General features: G+C 37.7%; 1 protein-coding gene across 2 annotated transcripts in view; it reads left to right on the top strand.

Annotated features, from left to right (window-relative positions):
* SLC4A10 (solute carrier family 4 member 10) overlaps positions 1-25,923 on the top strand; it is a 118,749-nt gene that overhangs the window by 31,017 nt on the left and 61,809 nt on the right. For both annotated transcript variants that reach the window (XM_054380746.1, XM_054380747.1), the window contains 3 exons: positions 6,831-6,977; positions 18,013-18,151; positions 24,489-24,649. In XM_054380746.1, the coding sequence (XP_054236721.1) occupies positions 6,831-6,977; positions 18,013-18,151; positions 24,489-24,649 (447 nt within the window). The remainder of the gene's footprint in view (positions 1-6,830; positions 6,978-18,012; positions 18,152-24,488; positions 24,650-25,923) is intronic.

Below are 25,923 nucleotides of genomic sequence, written 5' to 3'. Positions count from 1 at the left end.
CTTTTCCCTATGTGTCTCAGTGTTCTTTCCGGTCTCGCTTACTTTTCTCCTGAGTTGTGCTTGCTCTCTTGCCTTGGTAATGGTCTGGTTTTGCCCTTTTGCACAAATCTCCTGTCCCTTCCCAAGTGTTGCCGTGTTTGTAGGAAGGTGATTCACCTTGCAGATTCATGAATTTTCATAAAATCTCATTGTAAGTTCACATTAAGAAATTAAATGAATAAAATAATTAAATGAAAAAAATAAAGAAGTTAGCACATAGTATTGGCTGAATGCCATGGTCTTCTGTTGATCATGACCTTTGGGTTTTGAAGTCTGGGTTTGCTGTGAGCTTCAGTGACAAAGAACCTTTTCAGTATTTGTGGGGACTAATATTTCTAAATATTTTACCTTGTGAAGTTCTAATAATTGAAACTGGCATAGACTAGCTTGCCATTATGGGTGAAAGCAGCAAAATTGCATCTTCAGAAGACAGAACTGTTTCTTTTTTAACATACAGTTATGTTAATATTGAGTTTGCATTTTTTTTTTTGACTTGCTAATTTAGAAATATAGGTCAAATTCTTCCCTCCAATAAACACAGCTTCACTTTCCATCAGTGGAAAGTGTGTAACTGTCTGAGGGGGTCCTGTGATGTTCTGTGTCTGCTTGCTTGTTTTTACGACTTTCTGGCAAAGCCTGATCTTGTGATAGGACTGTGCACAAAACACTTCAGGAGCAACAGGAATGAATATACATGCAATTAAAAAAACATTTTATCCTAGCCACAACCTGGAAAAATTTTGTGTAAAAAAGACAGACTTTTTGGGAGTGTAGTCATTGATCAGGGCTCTTTAAAAGGTCCTTGACTTTAATGATTTCAGGAAGATGCTCTTATCCTCCATTTTCAGTATCCCCTTCATGTTTGCTTGGGCCAGGGACATTGTTTTGGTTTTTATTTTAATGCATAATTTCTGTTTAACCTAGAACATAAGTTACATGAATAATCTAAAACATTCATGAGGGTTTTCTTGTCAGTTCTTCCAAATCATACCATGGTAAAAAGGTAGAAAATGTCCCCTGAGGAAACCATAACCACGAACAGCAATATAAACGATTGGTTTAAGAAGCATTGCTTTTGTCCTTTCTGCTTTCTCTTTAGTTCTGCCTCCCTGCTGCACTACAGTATTGAATCATGAGTCATGTACTTTCTGCTCCTACACAATACACCATAATCGCTTTTTCTCATATAAAGAAAAAGGCAATTTTAAAAGAACTCTACATGGTCTATGGGTTTTCTGTTTAAACCTGATTGTTCATTTTTGAGAGGATGGAAAATTGTGTTTGATTCAGCTCTAACTGGCAATACATAAGAACGGTTTCAGGCACTGATTGTTTTCCAGAGAAGGGATAAACCCCTCCAGTCCTGCTATGGTCAGCAGGCATTTGATACTTCGCTTGAACCACTGGCCTCTCTCTCAAGGCATCTTGACTTTGCAGTGTTTCCTAAATAGGTGACAGAAGTCTGCCTTTGCTCTTTCTGGAGCTGCTTTAAGACCCTTCTGTTCCCTTATCTGGCCCTGTCCCTCATGCCTGTGAGCAGGAATCTGAAAGCCTTGGTCTTTGCAGGTGCCTAAGGCAGGTTCAGTTCATTCCAGGTGGAAGGCAACACTGGCTGATGTACCACAAGCACCTGGTGTGCTCATGGATACGCAGATCCAGGACAGTCACTTTTTATGTAATAGCACTAACGTGACTGGTTCACTAAGGAGCTCTTCAGTACCTTCAGTCCCTTGAGATGGGTGTAATATGGAGGTCTGTGGAATTTCTGCCAATGGGGAAGTGGGAAGATGAGTGTGCTTCATATGTGTGTTTTCTGTGTTAAAATTGTTTGGAATAAGAATGGGAGGCACTGGGGTGAAACTATCTGTACTGTTAAACAGTTGTGTTACAAAGATCTTAATTCCTTTAATTTAAGGTAAATGTTTACAATTCCTTTCTCCATCTCTGTTTTCCTTGCAGTGTCCTTGCCATTCAGACAACTGCAATGGGATGCCTAGAAGTTCCTATGCTAAGTTGTCAAACCCCATAAATTATGATGGGATATATTTTTTCAAAGCTGTAGAAATGCCACTACATTTCTTTTCCATTGATTTCATGAATAAGATAGGTAGTTAGGACAAACATCTGTTTTAAGAACCCAGAATGCCAGGTTCTGAATTACATTTTAAAATGTTCCATCTGTCATTTTCATGGGGTATGCAGAAAATATTTGATTTTCTGAGGTTGCCTTTTTAGGTGTTTAATTTACCTTTGGGTTGCCAAAGTTTGGTGTAAGGAAGAGTTTCTTCTTTAGAATACAGTAATGCCAACCAACTGTTCTACTTAGATTTTATTCTGAGAAATGTCTCTGCAAGATATATTCATATTAATAATGTACATTTCATATCTGTCTTTTCTAGGGCAAAGAATTAATACCTCCACAAAGTGGAGATATTTGCAGCACAATATACTTTTTCTTCAAAAGTTTAGGGCGAGTCTTGATTGTTACATATACATACATGTACTTTCATCTCTCTGAAAATTAAATATAATTAACAGAAGCCCTTAAAAATATTTTGTAATAAAATTTAGATTTATTCATGTAATCCTGTGGAAATGAAAAATAACTCTTTATAACAAGTAATTATTTCTGTAATTGTTAAAGTATATTCACGTAAGTAGTGTTTCAGTGCATTGAAGGTAAACCTGAAGGGGCCAAAGCCTCTTCTGCTATAAATGCATAGATCTGAACTAACTTTATATTCTGGGCTTTGTTTCCCAGCTATGAGCAATTTGGTTAAGAATACTCCTTTTAAAAAAATAGTATTGGTACAATTTAACAGTGGCTATATAGCACTGTATAAAGGTGACACTGCAGAGATCAATTCAGTGTGTTGCATGTTGCATTTTTTAAATAAGCTGAGATTGTAAATAATAATCTTTCTATATTAATGTATTTTCTCTGAGGTTCAGTTTTTAAAAATTATTTGCTCCTAAAGCCTAATACTAAAAATATTTGTGCATGTACTTATTTTTATCTTTCCTAGTGGTGCATCTGAAATACATATCAACATTTTAGTTCAGAGCATATATTTGCAGGAACAAGATTATGGTCTTTCCATGGTAAAACTCTCTATTGATGTTAATGTAAGATTACTTTAAAAAACTCAGGTAGACCAGTTAAATTCTGTGGCTCACTGATACCTAAAATAATTCTGATTATAACATAAATTTAATATAATGTCTATTAGATGTACTTCTTTTTCCTGAGAAAGGAGAGGAGGCCAAGCTCTCAAGTGTGTCCAGAAACACAGATCTGCACGTGCTTACCTGAGTGAGTTTCAGCTGTGTACATTTCTGTGGGCCTGATTGTGAGTGGCTACCTGTGCATGCGCACACAAAATATCTTACAGCGTACCCACCGTACTCATGGCTGAGCTATACAAAATAAAGAAATTATTTAAGTATAATTGTTCCCATTACAGGACAGTTTGTTGAAGAGAAGAGATGCAAACTAAGCTAACTGACCAAATATAATAAAAAATACTTTAATTGACTTCACTTCATCTGTTAATATTTTCTGCAACCACCACCGTTGGAAAATGCAACTGAAAAACACAGAAAAAAGGCCTTAAAGATAAATGAAAGAAATGCCCTTACAGAATTAGTTATGACCTACAAGGAGTAAACATGAATCCTACTGTATATCCTGCAACTGGTTTCAGCCAGAATGAAATTACAGATGTTCTTTCTTTGGAAAATTCAGCCAGTGTAATGTGAGATCTTACTGTAAACATAGGTGCTGAAGGCATAAAAATGTTTGTTTAAAAAAGAAAGGTCTTGTTAACCCAGTTTTACATTTTTGAGGAGGAAATGTGTTTCCAGTGGTGTCACTTGAAAGCTTACCATTGATAATCAGTGATGTTCAGGAGCTATCTGCAGCCTGTATTCTGCCCATGGCAGGGGGGGTGGAACTAGATGATCCTTGTGGTCCCTTCCAACCCTGACTGATTCTATGATTCTATGATTCTGTGTTATGCTGGGACGAAAATCTCTTAAAAACAACTTTTGTGCAAAACATTAAAATGACAGTCTCGCTGATTCTTGGGACTTACAGCAACGGGAATGAAAGTAAATCCTCTCTTGATCCTCTTGAAATGTAGAATTTTTTGAAAAATGTTGTTTTAGGAAAATCCTGGGTTTGGAACTGTAGCTTAAAAGTTCGTTTGGTATTTCTGTTAGTAACTTTAATATAAAGTTCTTTATTTTCATCATCAAATTATTCTCAATTCTCACATTCAAATAATGAAAGTCTTTACAGAATCACAGAATGGTAGGGGTGTGAAGGTATGACCTAGATCACGTTGTACAGGAAAGTGTCCTGGCAGGTTTTGTTTCTAGGGGGTAAAAACGTTCTGTTGAAGAAATCCATTGGAACAGGTATGGATACTCCTTTGCCACAGTAAGGCATCAAGAAACTGTCTGACAAAGTGTATTGTTTCTGACCTGCTCTGTGCTGGAGATGGCAGAGGAGGCTTGTGGCTGGCATTCTGGGCTTGGGAAATTTACTGAGCTCACTGGAAACTCATTAGTCAGTTTGTACAGGAAAAAATACATTCTGGGCACTAGTTTACAATCTTGACCACATAAAGGTTAATTGAAGAAAGGCCATGTTACTCACTGAATATATTTTATTTCTTTCATCTTTTTTTTCCTACTTCTGTCATTCACTGTCACTTTTCCAGCAATTTAGAATTCATTAGTTTTTCTGTTGTTTCCAGATGGTCTTTTTTTTTTTTTTTTTTGCTCCACAGTTGTGGCCTTCTAATAAAGCAGAATTTCTGAACTCTTTGAGATTTTTTTTATTTTGCTTTTTACTCTATCATTTTTTTTCTGTAGAAAACTATTCATTTTGCCATGTCAGTCTCTTCTTTTTCATCTATTTGACTGAATCTTTTTACAAGGAACTAGATTCCTCTCTAGTTAATTGAAATTATGCCTTGATGGAACTCTGTTTGCCTCACTAGATTCACACAGTAGAAATAAAACCCATTTTGCATTTTCCTGGTTAGCCATTTCTGTTTCCAGGTTCTTGTTTTCTTTCCAGTGTGAACTGATTCTGTCTGTATAGGGAGAGTGCTGGATTCAGCCCCGGAAGTTAATTGAAGTGGGAACTGAAATCTGCATTTCCTGGTGCAGGTACAACCTGAGCACTGAAGTGGCACAAAACTAGGATAAGCATGCCCACTTCTATCACAAACCACCAGGAATGTATTAAATTACTAAATTAAAATAAGTCTATTTGCATGTCTGGAAATTATTAAAATATTAGAAAGGGTAACCTTATTCCTTTCAATATGTTTTGGGGGTTTCTACCCAATGAAAGCAACAAGGAAGGGTTGAGTACTACATTACTGCTGTCCTTCAATGTCTTTTTAATGAATTCCTTTTTCCTTTCCGCATTTTTCATGCGTCACTGATTGCAATACATTTGAAATACACTAAAGGCAGCAGTTCTCTTTAAATTATTTCTTGGGTTAAATGTAATAAGAAAAAGAGGTACCTAAATAAATAATTCTCAGTTCCTGGGCTTTGCTTCAGAAAAATCTCTTGACTCTACAAAAATAGTCTCCCCAAATTGATGCCACTGCTTTCTGGTCTCCTCTGTATGAATCAAAGTTGAGGGAGTAACTAGTGTCTCATCCAGAGTCTTTTCTCCAGCTTTTTTAGCTCTGCCTCTGCAGAGAATTTCTGTCAGCCTTGAATTTCTTTGATGTATTGTGACAAATGCTGTCTTGCTGTGTTTTCTGCCCCTGCTGGAGTCTCCATGGGATTAGTGATCACGTGCTACCTTAGCTTAATGTTCTTGACCTTTTTCAGATGATTGACAATGCTGAATGATTGCAGCAAAGCGGTAATTATCCACTAGCCCTGTTATGCTTGTTTCAAGGAGAAAATAAATGTTATTTGAGATGAGTAATCTGGACTGTCTTTCTGCTGAGTAAATGTAGGAGACTTGCCTGTAGTGAGTCATGAGTCTTTTCCCATTTGTTCTGTTTTGTGGTACTTGCTGCATATTTCCCCTGCGCTCTCCCCCTTCTAAACACTTTACTGTGCTCTGATCCTGTTAGCCTACATAGCTAAGAGAGCTAAATCTTTTGGGCTTGATCAGCAATGTAAAATTCCTCAGGCTGAAAGACTCAAAGGTGGTGGTAGGCATAGGAGTGTGTACTTTCTTATGCATTTTAAAAAACAAAATAGAAGAAATGGAAGCACCATATGCTACCAAAAATGTATTTATGATGTGAGCACGTACAGTTGTATAGGGATTTTTCAATCTGGCTTCCATAGTGTTTTATTGTTTTTTTTGGGTCTCTCTTCTTTTTTTGTCCCTTCAGTGAATTTTCCACAAGAATTCTGTCAAGGTTTGACACTGAGTTTTGCAAAGTTCCTGTACACACAAAAGGAAACAGCAACTTTACCAAAAGTTTCGTGCTAAGAGATCTGTAAGCTCCTTTACATTAGTGTTTGCTGAATACCTGTTTGGCTTTAATGAAAGTTCACACACAGAGATGCAGATATGAAGGAGAAAAATAAATCTGGCACTGCATCATAAGCACTGGGATTTTGTCCTGTACACCTGCAATGCTACATCATTATTGTAATCAATTTTATGACTGTTAACAGAATAATCAGTATTACACAACAATGCAGTTATAGTTATGATACCATTAATTATATTATGGTTATCAATATTGTTGTTATATTGCCACAGCTCCTTTTTAAAAGGTAACTTTTTTTTTCACCTGCAGGTCATCGAACGTTGTTCATTGGAGTCCACGTGCCCCTAGGTGGAAGAAAAAGTCACCGACGCCATAGGCACCGTGGACATAAACACAGGAAGAGAGACAGAGAGCGAGATTCAGGATTAGAAGATGGGAGAGAGTCTCCTCCTTTTGGTAAGATAAATTTTATTTTTGCCTAGATCTTTTAATAACATCAGTATGATCATGCATAGTCTGTCCCGTTAACGGCTTGGACACAATTAGCAGTGTCTCTCTAATCTCTGCTAGAGAGTCAAGATTTATCCTTCTGGTGAAGGGCAGTAGTCAGTGGTGGTCAATACATGAGACATTTCAGTTGTTTCTGCAGCTGTAGGACACTGTCCACAAGTGTTCTCATAGAGGTAGACTGTCACCAAACTGCCCTAAGTTAAGGCTCTAGAATGTTTGTCCCTAAAACATAAAATAGAGGAGTTGTGGTTCTTTACAGTTAGTTTTTGTTACTAAAACTGCAGTGTTTTATCAGATATGAAATAGGATCCACATTGTGTTTGCCTTTTTCCTACTTGACACTGTAATGTGCCATTGTGAGGTGAGTCTGCTGAGGACTTAAGAGGCAAACAGGAAAAAGTACCTTTCAGTAAATGAACCTGATACAAAACTCCTAAAGGCCTGAAAATTTTTAATGAAAAAACAACAGAAAAGAACAGAAAAATGTACTCATGAATAAATTAATCAAGTTTTGTTTCAAAACAGGAGAGCATTATTTGTTGTTCAAAATAAAAAGCACATGGGCTGGAATGTCCCAAGGCTGCACTGTAGAAAATACAGTGGAAGCATGCATAGAAAACAGTTTGTCACTGTGCAACAGAAGAATGTTTTAAAATCATTAGGGAAATGTGCCAATGTAATTTCAGGTTACAGAATAGTAATTATAAGACTTTCTTTTAATCTGAAATTTGTATTATGTATGTAGAAATCTTTGGAGGAAGTGGATAATAAATGCTGATGATGAAGTGTATTGTAAAGAGCTTGAGATGCTCGAGTCTTTCACAAGGGATTATACTGAAAATAAAACAAAGTCAAGACTTTTTCAAACTTAATAGATGAGAGTTGTGTTTTAAAGACTGAAGAGTGAATAAAATGTTGGCTGTGGTGATTCTGTCTGGAATCCATTTCAAATGCATGAAGACCCAATACTACATTGAAACTGCTTTCTTGGAAAACAGCAAAGTTCATAAATTATTAAAATAGTTTTCAAGAAGAACGTGCATATATACATATCATGTCAGATTAGAAAGAAACAATTGAAAGTTACATTAGCCAAAAGTTAGATATCTTAAACTGTGAATGTCTTCTGTTGAGTCGTCTGGTTTTATTTAAATGCCAGCGTGTGACACATTTTGGCTGAGAACTTAGTTCTGTTCCTTCAGTTTCTGGAGACCTAGACTTGAGTCCTTCCTAATGTCAGAAGCTAAGAAAAAGGAATTAACTGACTGAATCTGTCCTTAATAGTCTTTGACACATGTGAATACAATGAAACATACTGTTCAGCACAGTTCTGGGTTAAGTAAAAATCAGCAGGTGTTCAAGAGAGCTCCAAGATGGAATAGCAGTAATGTAAAAAGATATTTTTGAAGTGCACTTCTAAGTTGGTGTTCACAGTGTATTTGTCTGCAGATATCCTTGTTTAAAATTGGTGCAGGAGTGCACTTTTGTTAGTCACATTTTCATTTGTAATGGTATTATGACTTACACACCCTTTAATTGATAGTAGGTCACATAAATGATTACTTTTATAAAGCTCAGGACAGACAAGATACAGAGCAGAGACATGCAAGTCTTCTGTGGATCCAGAATGCTGAAGATACTCTTGAAATGCTTGGGTGATAACAAATCAAAGGACATAATGATGGACATACCAAATATTCAGGAAAATCTGGATATGGCAACATTTTCAACCCTGAAATAATATCTAAGTGGTTAAATTTGAGGATTTTCCCCCTTGACTATCTGACTTCTAGGAGTTTGGCTGGAGAATCAGACTTTAAGCTTTGACATCAGTCCACCTAGGCAGAGATGTATGAAAAGGATCTGAAAATTATACAGTGATGGAGGGGTTAAGCACAGTCAGAGCAGGCAGCCAAAATTACTCTAGGATTAATGGTAGTCTCTATCCACATTCTTGCTTTTGCTATGGATTTTTCTTAGAGGAGTTAGGTTGTGCTGCCTGGGGAGAAGCATTGCCTTTAGAGAGAATATAAGCATAGTTTTTCCTATGCTTTATTTACACAGAGGGAGCAATAGATACTTCCTGCATTAAATCTTAATCCACTAAACCTCAATAACACTTCTTAGCTCTCATTCCCCACAACCAAAAGCTTATAACAGTACTCAGAGGCTGCAGGAAGTTGCAGGGAAGACAAATGCGCTTCCTATCCCTGATGCACAAGTCAGTATGAGGTTCTGTGCTGCCTAAGAGAGCAGATCCAAAATAGTCCCCAAATTAATTGAACGTGCAGAAATGTTTGATTCCCTCTTTCGCTAGACACCTTTTAACACATTTCTGCTGAACAGTAGGAGGCTGTATTCATGAGAATTGAGAGGGAGGATAGGCAAATAAAATTCAAAGAGCAGGTGCAAGAAGAAAGATAGTGAAAATAAGCATTGTGAGACCAGCTGATAGAAAACAGTGCTTTGAAGTAAGTCAGAAAAATAAATTAGGATTTCTCTGATACAAGAGAATAAATTAGCAGTGTTTTGAAGCAGTGATGTATGAAAGGAGGTATAAAAAAAGCCAAAAATGCAAAAACTGAATAATAGAGGTGCTGGAACAAGTAAAGGCCTTAAATATTCAGATATGAAGTACTTCAGAGTGCTCAGTTAACGAAGCATGGAATGGAGCATTAGTTTTTGGTCATAATTTATCTCTCTTCAATTTATAACTTAATCTGTGAGGTGCACTAGTAGATGCAGATCTTGCTCTGCTATCACTGTTTAAGGGAGCTGCATGGTGCACATAGTGCTGTGGCATTATGCAGGCCCCACTCAGAGTGGACAAGTTCCACCTGGTTCCTGTCAAGTGAAAAACAATTTCTTAATTAGTTTTCTTTGTACCAGTGTGGCTAGAAAACACCTGTATTCAATGTAATGACCAGGGTTAGAAGCTTCCTGATAATCCCTTTGACTCATGGCTGGGAAAGCTGTACCAGATACTTTGTAGTTTCTTTAGAGAATAAAATTTTTAGAACATTCTGGTGGCATCTCATAAGTTTCAGACATCCCTCCTCCCCACCTTTTTCTTATTTTTTCCTTTTTTTTCCTTTTAATCTCCTACTGTCACTTTTCAAAAACAACCCAAGTGTTCTCAGTGTGCAAATTCAGAGCTTGTAAACAAATAATATGTAAACGTATAGTGGAATAAAAAGGAGTCCTGTCATTTGGAGATACAGATCAGTTATTCAGGTTTCATTTTTGTTTTTCCTACACTTGATTCTTGCTGTCTGTTTCCTCTTAATCAGATGAAGTTGTTCAAGATGTTTCCATTTTGTCATAACGATGTACCTTTGTATTGCGTAATTTGTGATTACATGACTTGCTCATGGAGAGGCTTTTCTGGGTAGTAAAAATTGTAAGCTAAGTTATTTCAGGATCTAGATTTCCACCATCTTGCCTTATGATTTTTTGGAAAGAAAGTAGAAATGCTGTGGAATGATCCATTCCAGTTAAAAATGCTGCTGTTGTCATCCAGGCCACAATTGCATGCCTACTGTAAGCTTCCTTCCTCCACAGCTTTCCTTGTAGGGCAAGTATTGTGGCTGCTGTGTGAATTAAATTTTGAATGTGATGCAAAGTAAACCAAAACCCTCTTTCTAGAATACAGCAGCTCCTTGGTGTTGTTTGCTGGGAGGGTGATGGATGCCAGTCCTGATGGGCTGCAGAAGTGAGCCAGGACTGCTCTGTCTGCACTGCAAGCTGTGGTGACACTGAAAGTGTGGTTCAGATTTCCCTTTGGTTGGTAGGGTTGCACTTGATTGCTATGTACATGGATTTTAGTGGCAATTTTCAGTGGGTTTTTGATGTCTCTTTTTTGCCTGTAACCAGTGAAGTATCTCTCTTGTGCTTGCACTTACTGGTTAATGATATAGAATCATAGAATTATCAGGGTTGGAAGGGACCTCAAGGATCATCTAGTTCCAACCCCCCTGCCATGGGCAGGGACACCTCACACTAGATCAGGTTGCCCAGAGCCACATCCAGCCTGGCCTTAAAAATGTCCAGGGATGGGGCTTCTGCCACCTCCTTGGGCAACCTGCTCCAGTGTCTCACCACCCTCATGGTGAAAAACTTCTTCCTAAGATCCAATCTGAATCTACCCATTTCTATTTTTTTTCCATTCCCCCTAATCTTATCACTACCTGACACCCTAAAAAGTCTCTCACCAGCTTTCTTGTAGGCCCCCTTAAGATACTGGAAGACCACAATAAGGTCTCCTGGGAGCCTTCTCTTCTCCAGACTGAATAGCCCCAACTGTGTCAGTCTGTCCTCATAGGAGAGGTGTTCCAGCCTCATGGCCCTTCTCTGTACACATTCCAGCATGTCCATATCTTGCTTGTAATAGGGTCTCTAGAACTGGATGCAGTACTCCAGGTGGGGTCTCACCAGAGTGGAGTAGAGGGAGAGAATCTCCTCCCTCTACCTGCTGGCTGTGCTTCTCTTGATGCAGCCCAGGATGTGATTGGCTTTCTAGGCTGCAAGTGCATACACAGGTGTGTTTCGGTTCTAAAATGGGGTGGAATGAGAAGACTGACTCTCAGCAGGGTGCCTTTAAGGACAGGTTTTGTGAGGATGAATTAAATACAGCTGTGAGGACTGATTGATTTCAGTCTGTTGTAGTGCCTTCTAGGACTGGGCACTGATGGAGCTTGTGCAAAGTTTGTGTTTGTTCTTTTAAGAAATCTAGCTTTAATAATCACTAGTTTTAAAGATTTGTGGTTCGTGATGTTGGATTTGGCAAGGGAAGCTGAGCAGCCGTGGAGATGAGACTAACAGAGGACTCTACACACAGTTCAAGAAAGCTTCTCTGAAGGTAATGTAGGCAAAAAAGTGAATTGCTTAGGGGAACTTCTTTTAGTATTAGAGGGGCTTGAAAAAAGTGTAATGAAAGAACTCAGTGGACTATTTGGTAGCTACCTTCAAAACTCAAAGTGGCATTAACAGGGAACATTTAATTGTTTGTAAAGAATATGGCTCTTAAGAGAGTTCTTCTGCCCTTAACTGTAGGCTTTGCTGAAGGATGCACTTGGAAATTGGAATCTCTGGGCAGTTGTGCAACAGATTGCAGCAAATCTGGATTAAAATAATGTAACTGCAGTTTTAAGAGTCTAGCAAAAAGAAGAGAATCAAAGCTTGGAAATTGCTTTTATTGTCAGATTCAAAAGATAAGGTTATTTGTCATAGGCCTAAGATGATGGAAACAATTTGTGTGGAGAAAATGTGAAGTGAGCTTCTTGGAAATGAGATTGTATGTGTAAGCATGAAGTGCCACAGGAGCAAACAAGGGAGTACTTTCTCCCAACCTAACACAGGTTTCTAAGGTCTGTGAGGAGACTTGCAGAAGTATGCTGTGTGGCTGTTTGTGGTATTTAGTAATGTAAATTTAGTTTTAATTTTTACCAAGTTTTCTAATTTAAAAAAAAGTGATTTATGATTCCTGCCTTTGCTGAGCTGAAGGGCAATGCCTAATCTGCACAGGAAGGAGGTGGGAGGTGAGCCCCCATCCACCGCTTACTTGATGAGTTTGCAAGTAGGAGGATCACAAATGTTTTGTCTGTGTGTGAAACGATCCTTTCTTTTTGTGATTCTGTGAATTTGTTCACATAATTTCCCCTTCAATTGAAAGGAGTTGTTATGGATCTTAACTGTGTTACACACCAGTTCGCTCCCAGTCTGCAGCCTGTCCTGTGCAGTGAGTAATCAAAAAAAGAAAGTTTGTATGTTTAATTTCACTTCAACGTGAATGTAGAAGAACATGAGGCATGGATTAGATCTTGTCTGTGATGTTTACGTTCTTATATGAACTTCTGTAATGTAAATCTTATTTTAATGTTTAGCATGCTTTCTAATGTAGGAAAAGTAATTTTTAATGTCTACATATACTGACCTCAATAAGAAGTATTAGACTGCTAATTCTGTTCTTAAATGCAGGTTGTCAACAGGCTTATAAATCCAGAAACCTGTTCTGACAATTGAGCTAATAGAGTGATACCAAAAATATGTTTGACACCCTTTCTATAGTTTATGCAGAACAGAAGACAAAATTTGGATACATTTGTGTAATTCTGCTTGTGGTATGGCTTGGGGAGATTGTGTGCAGTTCTGCCTGATGGCAGGGCAGCTTTGTCTTGGGAGAAATCCTGGCATGCATGGAGGAGATATGGGTCACTCTGAAGGGTAGAGCAGAGCAGGTTGTTTGTTGGGTTGAATTTATGTGAGGGAACTGAGAACGATCCTGCTTTCTTGCCCCTGCCCAACTCTGGATTTTGTTCTCTTCTTTCAGTCAAGAGGAAGCAATCCTGGCCCAGAACTGTTATGCCTGGTTATGGTTCTGTGGCAGTTCAGGCTGGGTGCCTCCTGTTACTGCCACATAAGTTACGCCTCCGGTGTCCCGGGTGCCCACCCAATAGGGGTGGACACAGGAAATGGCATATTTCTACCCATAAATCCTGCACCCTATAAATCCATCTGCAAAGTCATTCTCTTCTTCTTTTTTCCCTCTCTGCTCCTGTGGGAGATGCTCTCTGTTGGGTAATCCTGTTGGCCTCTTAGGCCTGCCTAGGCCTAATGCCAGGAGGAGAAAGTGTGGCAGGGGGGCAGTCTCAGGCCTGGCCAGCCTGAGACGAGCCTAGTGGGGGGTGGGGGTGTGGGGAAGAAAGAGCCCTGGGGGTTTGGGTATACCCTCAGGTTGTGAGAAGGGAGGAGCTGGGCAGCCTTTGGATGTTGTGTAAGGGGCTCTGTATGCTTTGGGATATCTTTGCCACTATGCTTGTAGTTTTTTGTAGTTTCATCAATTGCTTTTCCATTTAAATGTTCCACCACTCTTCAGTCTGTTTGTGTGAGTGTCATTCTTTTGTCCCTCTTGGGGCAAGAGAGGATCTGTGGCCTCAAAACCAGGACAGGAAAGAACCTTTCCTACATGTGTTTTGCAAGGTGGGACGATGATGTAACCCACTGTTCCCTATTGCCTGCACTCAGTGCTGCTCCTGGGAGCAGCTCTTTGTGTTGGCCTCTGAAAATTAGGTTATTAGCAGTTATGGCTTTCAGTTTTGCTGTTTTGGCATGCCTGTACCCACATGTTGCTTTTGTTTCATGGATGTTAGTGATTTTACAAAGAGTCATGGTAGCAAGCAGTATGCCAGCTTGCTGCAGGGTCATTTCCTTTCTGAAGCACCAAATCCCAGTGTGAATTTGTGCTTTCAACAGTTGCGTGTCCACCAGATTTTTAGTTTTGACCCTTTAAACAGTGCTGTAGATTTACACAGATTTTAAAATGTGGCATACTTAGAGGTATCAGAGGTAGTTTGGGTGTCTGTGTGAATGCTGTACAGATGATGAGTGCACAAGCCCAGAGAAAACCAGGTCTAACACACAGTCTGGCAGGAGGCTCCTATGGGACTGGGCAAATGGAAAGCTGTTTCAACTTCTGACTGAGATGCCTCGTTAGCCAAGCATGGGCTGTTGTTGATGGTTCTGCTCCTCTCATGTACCAGACTTTCTGCTTAACCCCAGCTGGCCCTGAAGGATTTCCTGAATTGGTGATGAGTCATTTGCTTAGGAGAATAATCAGGGGCTTATTGTGGAACTTTATATTCATGTTGCTTCTAATATCTTTGTGCTCTAATATAAAATAACTGCAGTGATAGAAACGCTAATTAGTCTCATAAATTTGTAGTTTACCTTCCCCTCATCCCCCAATTTAATCTAGATTACATTCATTTGTTTAGAAATAGTAATACCAATATGAACAATTTTTATTGTTTTTTAAATGCTAGATGTATTACTTGAAGTAGGAGTAGACACAGATAATATTCAAGCCAATTTCTGTTTCCCTAGACTTGAAAAAAAATGTTGAGTGTTCTAGTTTGCAAATATTAGTTTTCTGCACCAAGGATTAAGTTATCAAATTTGACAGTCAGCAATTGAAGTATTCTTTCATACTGTTTGTGAATTGCATGTTATTCATTTTTCATGTAACAAATTAATGACATATTTGGTATTTAGTACTCGTATGAATAAGAGCCAAATCCATCTGTCATTGCTCATATGAGTAATTCCATTAATGTCATTTTATAGGTAGAACCAACAGATACTATTTTTATTTAAAAAAGAAATTGTTCCTATTTAATTTTTCTAGAGTTTTGTCTTTAAAAAAAAATACAGTACAATAAAGCAAACAGTAACTTCCCCGTACCCCCCTCCAGTTCTCAGCCTGCTGTTTGAAAATTGAGCTGTGGCTTGCTGGTTTTGCACACCAGTACAAACACACAGCAGCAAATAAAGATACCTAGACTCTAGCAACTAGTTTTACTGGTGTGCTAAAAAGAAACAAGAGAATTTAGTGCATATTTTGTTATTTATATAGATTCTTCACTGTTGCCAGTCAAGTAGCTGCATGTTACACAGAAGACTCAGTAAGGTGTTCCCTTGTTACTACTCACCTGATTTTGAGAGCTTTCTGATACTCTGCTTTCCTTCCCATGCTGAAACTGTGCATTTGCATGAGTATCATAACTGTCAAAAAGCTGCAGCTTTTCTGTACAACACTACTCATTTATTGCTTAACAGTAGCTGTTGCTGTAAATCAATTCTAGTGCTGATTTTATCAAGAGTACAGGATGTTCCTGGCAATGCTTGTTCTCAGATTCTCACTGCATGGGTCCAGCTCTCTATCCAAGTAGCTTGTTTTCCATGTTCTGTTGCTAGTCGTGTGCACTTGTCATTTGCAAGTTCACATCTCATTGAATTTTGTCCTGGCAAATTGTCTTTAGTAATTTGCACGCTTCTTGACCAGAATACACTTTCTAGTCTCAGATTAAATCTTGATGTTTGTATTTACTTTGTTTCTCCATAAAATACCAATATGTGGATATGAGGAACATAATTTAAAATAATAGGTAGGGAAAGGCTGGAAGGGGCTCTAGAATAAAGGTTGAAATAGTCTTATGGGGAAAAAAAAAGGACTCAACAATGAGAGAGAAGAGTAATAGAAGTAGAGAAGGTTGTACCTGTTCCTTAATGAGTCACCAAAAGTAATTTCTGTCCCCCTGCACTTAATTTTCTGGATCTTAGTAGTACCTTATCTCTTGTAACTTCTTCCTGGGTTTAATTTCCTTGCTTTGAGAAGGACTAAGTAGGATTGACAATACTGTATCTTTACACTCTGTTTAAACAGAGCTCTGGTGAAACTGTCATGTATTGTTTGTGTTTCATTGCTATAGCAAGTTTACTAATGCTACTACTAATTCTTTACTGGTGAATTTAATCTCCTGTATCAGTAGTGCATTTAATTTTTTTTTTTGATCAGTGCCATATTTGTTCTTTAACCAGCATTCAGTGAGTGATACCATTTCAGTCTGTCTTCTTCCCCCCCCCCCCCCAAAATTCAGAGAGCTTGAGGATTCTGTGCAGTGCTGCTCTTCACTGCGGGATAGAAAATATTGTCTAAAAAATCTGGTTGTAGAAAAAAAACTGCATTTAGATAATGTTCAAGGAATTGCTGATCTGTTCTGCTGGATAAATAATTTTTAGATTGACTGGCAGCCTGGCCCCCATCAGCTCTCACAAAGGACTTGTTGCTCCTCTCAGAGACTTGAAACACATTTGCAGAAAAAGCAACTATGTATTTCTAGAGAGACTAGATTTCATGCAGAGATTATTTGAGATTTGCATTTAAATAAGCAAACAAATTTTGGTTATTTGTCTGGGGTGCTTTTGTTTATTTAATGCATATGAATGCTCAATATACACATTCATTATGGTGCTCTGTGATCTCTGGAAATTTACTGAGCGAGATGAGAAAAAGGATAGTATGTCTCCAAAATATATTCAGTGGTTTGCACCAAAAGGTTATGAAGAAAAATCACTAGTAATAGGAATGTAAAGGGAAGACCAAGACAAGAAGAGTAAAATGAGGAAGCTGTGGCAAATAAACAACTTGTTCATTTGCATCCTGGGTTAATACAGCTCACTGTCACAAGCCCACTCTTTCTTGCCACACAGACAGGAGGGAAAGTAACATAAAAAAACCTCTGGACTGAGATAAAGAGTTTAATGAGATGATAAAATACACAATTACCATAGCCTATTTGCAGAAAATGCAGCAGAACTCAGAAAGGGGCAGCAGAAGCCAGCAACCTCCCCCCAACCCTTGACCCACAGCCCAACTATTGGAAAAGAGTAACACCCCAAACCCAGAAAACAGAATTGGCAACCAAGACAGTAAGCCTCTCATGGTACAATCTGAACTTCAAGCCCCTTAATAATTTGCTTCAGCCAGTACTTTCATTTTGAAGCTGGCATGATGGCAGCATGGCATTGAATATCAGCAGCAGATTCAACTCAACCTGTGACAATCTGGAACAGCCTAACCATGTAGAAACAGTTTAAACAAATGGGCAGGGGATGGATGTAGTTAATGATGCATTCTTTTTGCAATTCCTAGTGGTATATTGACATCAGAGAAGTGTCTTTTGGTTTCTTTCTCCTGATAGATAAAACAAAGAATGTGCGTTTAATTTACCACCTTATGTGTTGAGCTTAATTCTGTAGGTTTAGACTTACAATGTGGCAAAGTAGTTTTTGTAATACCAGAGTAAGTGACTTTTATCAGATCTGTCTGTAATCCTCTCTGTGGTACCTCTTTCCTGTGGGACACCATTCCAACTTCCTGTAGTCACTACTTCTGTACATCGCATTCTATCTTTAGATGAGTTTGTTTAATTAGCAGACTAGACAACTACAGTAAATAAAGAGGTATCAAATCTGAAGGTGTTTGCGTATAGATGCTTCTACAGAGTAACTATAATCATGTTTTCTGTGTGGTAGTAAGTGATACAGATTAAAGAGTCTGGATAATCTCATGAAATTTTAGGTTATTTGCTTGCTCAGGGCAAAAAATTGATGTTCTGGACTCGACATTTTTATTTTTCCCCAGATACTCCGTCACAAAGGGTGCAGTTTATTCTTGGAACAGAAGATGATGATGAGGAACACATTCCTCATGATCTTTTTACTGAGCTTGATGAGATTTGTTGGCGTGAAGGAGAGGATGCAGAATGGAGGGAGACAGCAAGGTGAGTGTTTTTGTAAGTTATTTTTAAAAATTATCTGTAGCTTTTTGGTTGCTGGAGTGTTGAGGAATGATTTCAAAGCTGTGGCAAGCTCAGGAACAGGTTTTTGGATATGAAGCTTAAATAGAAGCATGATTGTAATCCATAGACTGCTGGTATTACAACAGCATTTGTTGTTTGCCCAAGCCAAATGTTTTCATCTAGGTTTGTGAAATATAGGTCAGAAATAATATCGGAGGGGGGGGGGAGGGGAGATATCAAACACACAATGTATGAGAATTAAAAATAACTGGGTTATTTGTGTTTTAACTCATAATTTTCAGAAACTTTCAAACTTCATATACTATTTGGATCCTTAAGAAACTGATAAAATTACTATTATAAAAAGCTGAAAGCAAGAAATGAGATTAGTTTTTGAGCAATAAATCTTTTATGTATTCTAACTATCAATGAACGGTTGGTTTTGAGCAATCAGTGTTGAATTGTTTTCTTTCTGCAAAATTAGTGTGAAAAGATTTATATTGCATATTTGTTGAAAAAAAAACCCCAATATTAGAACAGAATTTCAAGTTTTTGAAAAATGTGTGTTTCCTTGAGCATCTAAATGGGGCGTGACTTGCTTAGTTTCATTAAGACTACATTTGCCAGTAATCCTTGCTTCATTTTTCTTAGAACCTTAGTTTTCTCTTTCCCTGACAGTATTTATTGACAGTACTTTTCAGTGGTGCCTAGAAGAATATGAATCGCATCTTTGGTGTCAGTAGGATAAAAATTGTGGAATTTCCTAGAGGATTTAGAGGGAAACTACATATGTGGGCTCTTTGGCATGAATATGGCTGTTAGCTTTCCCTTTAATTTTCCCAGAGTGCTACAGATTTTTCTGTGACCTTCCTTTCCCTTATTTGTCCATAGGAGGCAGAGACAGATGCTAAATATAGATCTTTACATGTAGAAAATTCTCATATGGGGATTGTGCTGCAAAATTAATGTAGTAGTGTTCCTAAATAGTCTTACTAATGTTCATAGAGAATCTAATCAAGTTAATCATCTGCAGTGTTGTCATACTGATTAGAAATATATAGAACATCTTGTAGGAAGGATATCAGCTTCTATTGTGATTACAAATAAAAATCACTGTGGCTTATGTTATTTTTAGCAAGGAAATAGTATCTTTTTAGTTCAACTAAAAAAATACCCCTTTGCAAATTATCAAAGAATTGTGTTTCTGAAACGTTATGATAATTTTTGAATTTGAAAGGAATAGGCAAAATGAAGAAATTTCTGCTTAGACTGATCTGTCTGTATGTACAGCCTTCCTAATTGTCATTGATAACTAAACAAAGTTAAAAATTAGATTGTTGCAAAAGGATATAGTAAAACAACCAAGAAAATTGTTTTTTTGAGGCCTCAGAAGATACAGGAGTGAAGTATAGTAAAAGAAAACTGTTAGCTTTAGAAATAAGATGAAAACAAAGAAAGAGTAGGGCTGCCCTGCAGAAAAGAAGTCACAAAATCACAGAATTATCAGGGTTGGAAGGGACCCCAAGGATCATCTAGTTCCAATCCCTCTGCCATGGGCAGGGGTACCCTCCCCTAGACCAAGTTGCCCAGAGCCATATCTAACCTGGCCTTAAAAACATCCAGGGATGGGGTTTCCACCACTTCCCTGGGCAACCTGTTCTAGTATCTTACCACCGTCATGGTGAAGAACTTCTTCCTAGGGTCTAATCTAAATCTGTCCTCCTCCAGTCCTATCAGTATCTGACACCCTAAAAAGTCTTCCTAGGGTCTAATCTAAATCTGTCCTCCTCCAGTCCTATCAGTATCTGACACCCTAAAAAGTCTTCCTAGGGTCTAATCTAAATCTGTCCTCCTCCAGTCCTATCAGTATCTGACACCCTAAAAAGTCTTCCTAGGGTCTAATCTAAATCTGTCCTCCTCCAGTCCTATCAGTATCTGACACCCTAAAAAGTCTTCCTAGGGTCTAATCTAAATCTGTCCTCCTCCAGTCCTATCAGTACCTGACACCCTAAAAAGTCCTTCACCTGCTTTCTTGTAGGCCCCCTTAAGATACTGTAAGACCACAATAAGGTCTCCTTGGAGCCTTCTCTTGGAAAAAAGATGGTTAAGATAAATAATCTTTTTCAGTTTGGATTAAAAAATTTCAAACAGAATTTGACATGGGGTGGCTGGCTGGTAGAAAAGGAATCAATGGTAGTGAAATGACCAAACTGAAGCTGAAGGCAAGTGTCCAAGTGCTTTATTTATGCAAATAAGAGGGTGCAATATTTTGTATTCTAGAAAGCTGTAAGAATATGTATTTCTTGGGTATGGAATTTCAGCCCAGAAGAAACACATTTTTTAAAATAAATTGTCAGTCTTGCAATATTTTTTTAAACATGGCCCAGCTATACAATTGTGTGGAGAATGCCTGATGTATAGTTTCTATTCTGAAAAAAGTATTTCCTGTCAGCTTGTGGAGAAACACACAGGGGCATAACAGTTGGGCTGATTTTGTATACACAATAGTAAAGTTTCAAATTATAGCTATTAGGTGAAAATTAATATTCAAATCTATCCTAACAATCTCTTGTCGTGGCTGGAAAGTTAGTCCCTGATCTGTAGCAAGTTTTATGCAAACTGTTGGGACTAATTTAGGATGCAGATTTGGGGGAATATCACTCTGTTTCTGGAACAAGAAAAAATACCATATATAATAAAGAGAAAAAGAGAAAGACTTTGGAACCAACTGGAAAGGCTTTAGGCTTAAGTTTTGATGAAACAGCACAGTTATAAAAACAACCCCCTGTCCATAGTTCAGAAAGTAAATTGTTAATAGTGAGTAGAAAATGGAAAAATTATGAGTATGAAGTGAAAATGCATCTCCTCCGAATCAAAACTTTCTTGTCAAGAAACTAGGTCAAAACTCCCCGTAGATTTGTAACTTCTGCCTTGTTTCTGTGACACACGTATTTACTTTGCTTAATTTTCTAATCAGAGTAGGGCCACTCATGGAAATTTATACAGATTGTAAGACTACACTAATAATACTGGCTTTTGAGGGGGTTGTGAGTACATACTCCAGATCTCTGCTGCAGACATAACACACTATGAAACAGATCCTGTTCAACTCATGGTTGAACTCACGGTCCTATCATGCACCGAAATGTTGCAACTGAATCTACATTGAAGTGTACACACTCCATCGTTGATTCCTGTGAAACTGATGCAGATGACTTTAGAATATGTAATGTATCTATATGAGTATATACACATCCACACACCTGAGTACCTTGCTGAAATTATTGTTGGCATGTTTAGTTTCAGCAAGTGTGCAATGAGAGGAACTAAAATGTGTAATTGCTATACCTCTGCTAGTTTACTAGTAAAAGAAAACCGTATGACTGAAGCTGCTCTCCTGTGTTATTAGACATAACTAAGATATCTCTAAATATATTCCAAGCACATGGGATACATGTGACATGTGAGCTTAATAGACAAATGGGCTTGATGCTATTTTCTGGGAAATTATGAAAGGCTTTTGTTTATCAGCCATATCAATATAAGGAGTCAAACTGCAAAAGTAAATATGTTAGAGCATGTCCGTTTTGCGGGATACTAAAAAAAAATATAAAATAGGCAACCTTGGAATCCACACCTGAATTTGGATTTCAAAGCCATTTATGTCACTGGATGTTGTACACGAATTCAGAGTGTTGTTAAAATAGTATCATGATATTTAAAACCACCTGAACATTTAGGATTGAATCACTGTGTAAGATTAAAGATGTATGTGATTTATGTTTGCTGCTTTCTCATGTGGTATGTTAAATAAGAATTCTTTGATGTACAAAGGTATATTTCTGAAAAGATAAAAGGTGAGATACATGATTTTCCCTTGATGAGAAGAGTAAACACATATAATGCTTATTAAAATAAAAGTAGAAATTTATTCCAAATGTAGAATTCTCTCAGCTGGGTATGATTTATGTTTATGTACCAGCCTGTTGGCGCATTAAGTAATAATGTCTTTAAACATGTAAGTTTTAGTAACAGCAGCAATTTGGATGCAACCGATAGAATGATACTATTCAAATTACAAGATGGTAAATAGGATTATTTGGGCAGTAGAAATCACTTCCTGTGGATTTTTGTTGTGCATAAGCTTTCATGTCTGATTGACACCACAAAGTGTAATTCAAGCTGTTTTCTTGGGTTAGATTTTTCTTTTCCATGTGTCCCTAGTGAGTTATGAGCTGTAGTTATGAACCTGCCCTTGTTCAGTCACCTGTCATAATGAAGCTTTTAAGAACATACTTGTTTTTTATTTCTCATTTTAAAATCTGTTTAGAATAGGTCAGTGTTCAAAATAGGTAATACCAAGGACAGATTGCAGCAGTATAATCAGATAAGCAATGCTGAAGACTATTTAACAGAATGCGATGACAGTATGAGGTTTCTGATGATAAGCGGTTTGAAACTATGCTTGGATCATTGTTTTTGGGATATATGTAGCATGATTTTTAAAATTTCTTTGAATCAACATAAAAAAAGATGATGGTACATCAGAAATAATTTGGAATACACAGGTGCCAAGATTGTAATCTGTTAAAACTACTGAAGAGATTAGAAACATGGACAAAAGCAGAGGTATGATAAGATAAAAATGCAGATACTTTGCAGAATCTTAGGAGGGAGTAGTTTAAACAGGACAATTAATGCATCATGTTTGTGACATTATGGCCACAAATAGGTCTAGCAAATTCTAAGCTTGGAAGAATGAGCACCATGAGTAAGCTATGAGAAGCCTTCTTTTATGGACTTTTAGTGAAGCTGCATAATGAAAACAAACAAAAACCCAACCAAAACCTCAACTATTTTGTTTCTCACTTACATTTTGGTAACTTTGCTGAGTTGTTGTAGCTCATCCTTTTCAAACTATTCCTTTGAATTTGGTGGGGGTGAAGTTCATTAATTTGTGTTTTATGTCCATTTTGATGTGGTTTTGAAAATCTGTTTGAAAAAACTAATTTGCATATGCAGGTAATTTTTCATGGTTCATCTCTGTGAAAGCAATTTTTTGTGTGTCCTCTACTTTCTTGCTGCTTCTCTGAAAGAATGAAAAGGTAAAGGTGATAGCCTGGCTAGAGTGCAGCGAAGGGATTGGAGAAGTCTTGTAGAGATGAAGGAGGTCTCATGGGCAAAGATGAAATATGGAAACTGGCCTGCACAGAGGAAATGGAGGGAAAAGTATTCAAATACAAAGAGAGAGCAAGGCAAAGGAGGCTGGAGATTTTGGAGGGGCTGAGAAGCTGGAGGCAAATTGTTATGGCAGTGCTAGATAAAATGGACTTGATGATCTAAAAGGTCTTTTCCAACCCCTCTGGTTCTACAATTCTATGTAAATAATGGGAGTGTGATTAGGAGACAGCTGGTAACAGTTACAAGAAATGGAATACAGGAAGGGAGCGGATTCCCTGGTGATGAGTGGGTCACTGAAGTGGTGGTTGCTTACTGGAAGGCATTGGAAGAGAGAGAATCTGGTACACAGGGAATAAAAGTAGGAAAGTGTCTAAAATACGGGTACAGAGGCATATTTTACAAGTAGGAGCAGAGCCAGGCAGGTAAACCAGGAACGGAAGAGGACAGCTGCATTTACCATGTTACTGGGCTCTGAGGCATGGTAAAACTGGAAATTTCTCTGCTTTAGAGGTGTTAAGGCTCTCTGATTCCTTGCTGTCTGGAAATAAGTGTGAAGGTGCTGTCAAGGTGTGAAGCTCTGCTTGACTTCTCTGCTGCCTTGTCCATGTAAATCTGTTGAATCAATACAGCCTTGTGCTGTGGCTGCAGCTGTTCAAACCTTTCCAGGCTGCATGGCTTCACGCAGCAGCATCTGCATATGCTTGAAAGATTAAATAACTTTAGTTTAAAACACTTTTGCATATGCCAAGACTTTTCTGTTCTTATTATGCATAGCATTTATTTTTCTTTACCACAAATGCTTCAGCTCTATCCTTCTCATACTACTTTTTGTTCTATCATACAAATATCGTTGCATACCAAAGAATTACTCAAAGTTTTTGTAAAGTGCAACAGCAGTTACTTAATACACTTCTCTTTTCATCTCTGTGGTCAGAATCTACCCTCAAAAAGTGTATAATACAGCATTATATTTGAAGATAAAGGCAAAGGAAATTTCTCACATTTCCTATAGGACAAAAAAACAAAGCAACAAAGTGAGACAGAGACATGTTTAACAGTTGTCTTTAAATATCCACAGAATTAATTTATTTTTAATTTCTTATGCACAATGGAGTTATAAAATTGCTTGTTTGTACAGGTGGTTGAAGTTTGAAGAAGATGTAGAGGATGGTGGAGAGAGGTGGAGTAAACCGTATGTTGCCACTCTGTCACTTCATAGCTTGTTTGAGCTGAGAAGCTGTATCCTGAATGGTACAGTTCTTTTGGACATGAGAGCTAATTCCATAGAAGAAATTGCAGGTATGTATTGATGTTGCATTATTAGTTATGAAAATTAATCATAAAAAAAAATGAAGAGCGTATGAGATTGCTTACAAGAAAGCTATTGAACAATAATGAGCTCAGTTTAGAAACTCCTAGGAAACATTTTGCTCAATATATTGGGAAAGAATCTAGTGTCTGACGCAATTGGTAAATATTTTATTAACATTATTTTGTATAGTTTTCAGAACCAAGTTTTGTATAAAGGAGAAAATGAAAATGGAATTAAGAGGATAGTTTGGCTGTATTTCATTAGAACTGGCATGTTTTGTACTCCTACTGTTCTGCCTCACATTGTGAATGATGCGTATGCTAACTTGTACAAACTGAATCTACAGCACTACTAATTGCAGACAATCTATCTTTAAAAAAAAATGAATTATAGAGAGGTATCTGTCAGAATTGTGTCATGAAAACAGGCCAATTTCAAAACATGTCTCTGTGTGGAGGACAATAATGTTGTGTAAGTTTTTGAAAAAAATTGAGGTGCATTAGCTTCTTCAACAGTAGTTGAGTGCATTTTTTCCACTAAAGATACATTTGGCAATTGCAATTCTAGAGCTTTTGAGAACAGCAGAAGTAAAAAGCAAGAAAGAACATAATGTATGAGTCTTGTCTCCCAAAGTCTAAGTGAGATTGAGAGTGAATGCCATTTTCTGTATTCCTGGTGTTTCCCACAAAGGCTGTAGCTAGTTACTGCAGGGGGTTTTGGTGTGTTTTCTTGTTTGTTTGCTTGGTTGTTTTTTGGGTAGTGCATTTGAAACCATAATAAGGCAGGTTTTTAGGGGCTGTATAGTACAGACTAGTAATGCATGGCCTCAAGGAATCCTAAAATTACAGAGGTTGCATGGCCATGCTAAAATCCTGCAGTACAGTGTGGTATACAGTATATACAGTAGATAATTTGAGTTAGATAATTTATAAATTTGTTAGTAGATATGCAAGTTTCTCTAGTGTACCAAGGCAGGGATAATGTGTGTCTTTTATAATAGAGATATATTTACATTAGACTTTAAAACTCATCAAAATGCTAATACCCAGTCCGAGGGCTCATGTGCCATGCAGAGTTTCTGGTGCTGTGTCCTTGCTGCTATTGTTTAAAACCTCTTTGTCCCTTCCAGCACAGAAGGCACCGCTAAGAGACTTACTCTTTTGTAATACGGGGTCTCTAACTTTCTGGTTATCCAGCCTTAGTAAGAGTTCATGTCATACTCGTGATGGTTACTGGGCTGGTGTCTTTGCATGTTTGACAT

Source organism: Indicator indicator, chromosome 5 (genome assembly GCF_027791375.1).
Source record: "Indicator indicator isolate 239-I01 chromosome 5, UM_Iind_1.1, whole genome shotgun sequence".
Taxonomy (NCBI): domain Eukaryota; kingdom Metazoa; phylum Chordata; class Aves; order Piciformes; family Indicatoridae; genus Indicator; species Indicator indicator.
Note: the sequence above shows the minus strand (reverse complement) of the source record. Positions and strands in the feature narration are given on the sequence as shown.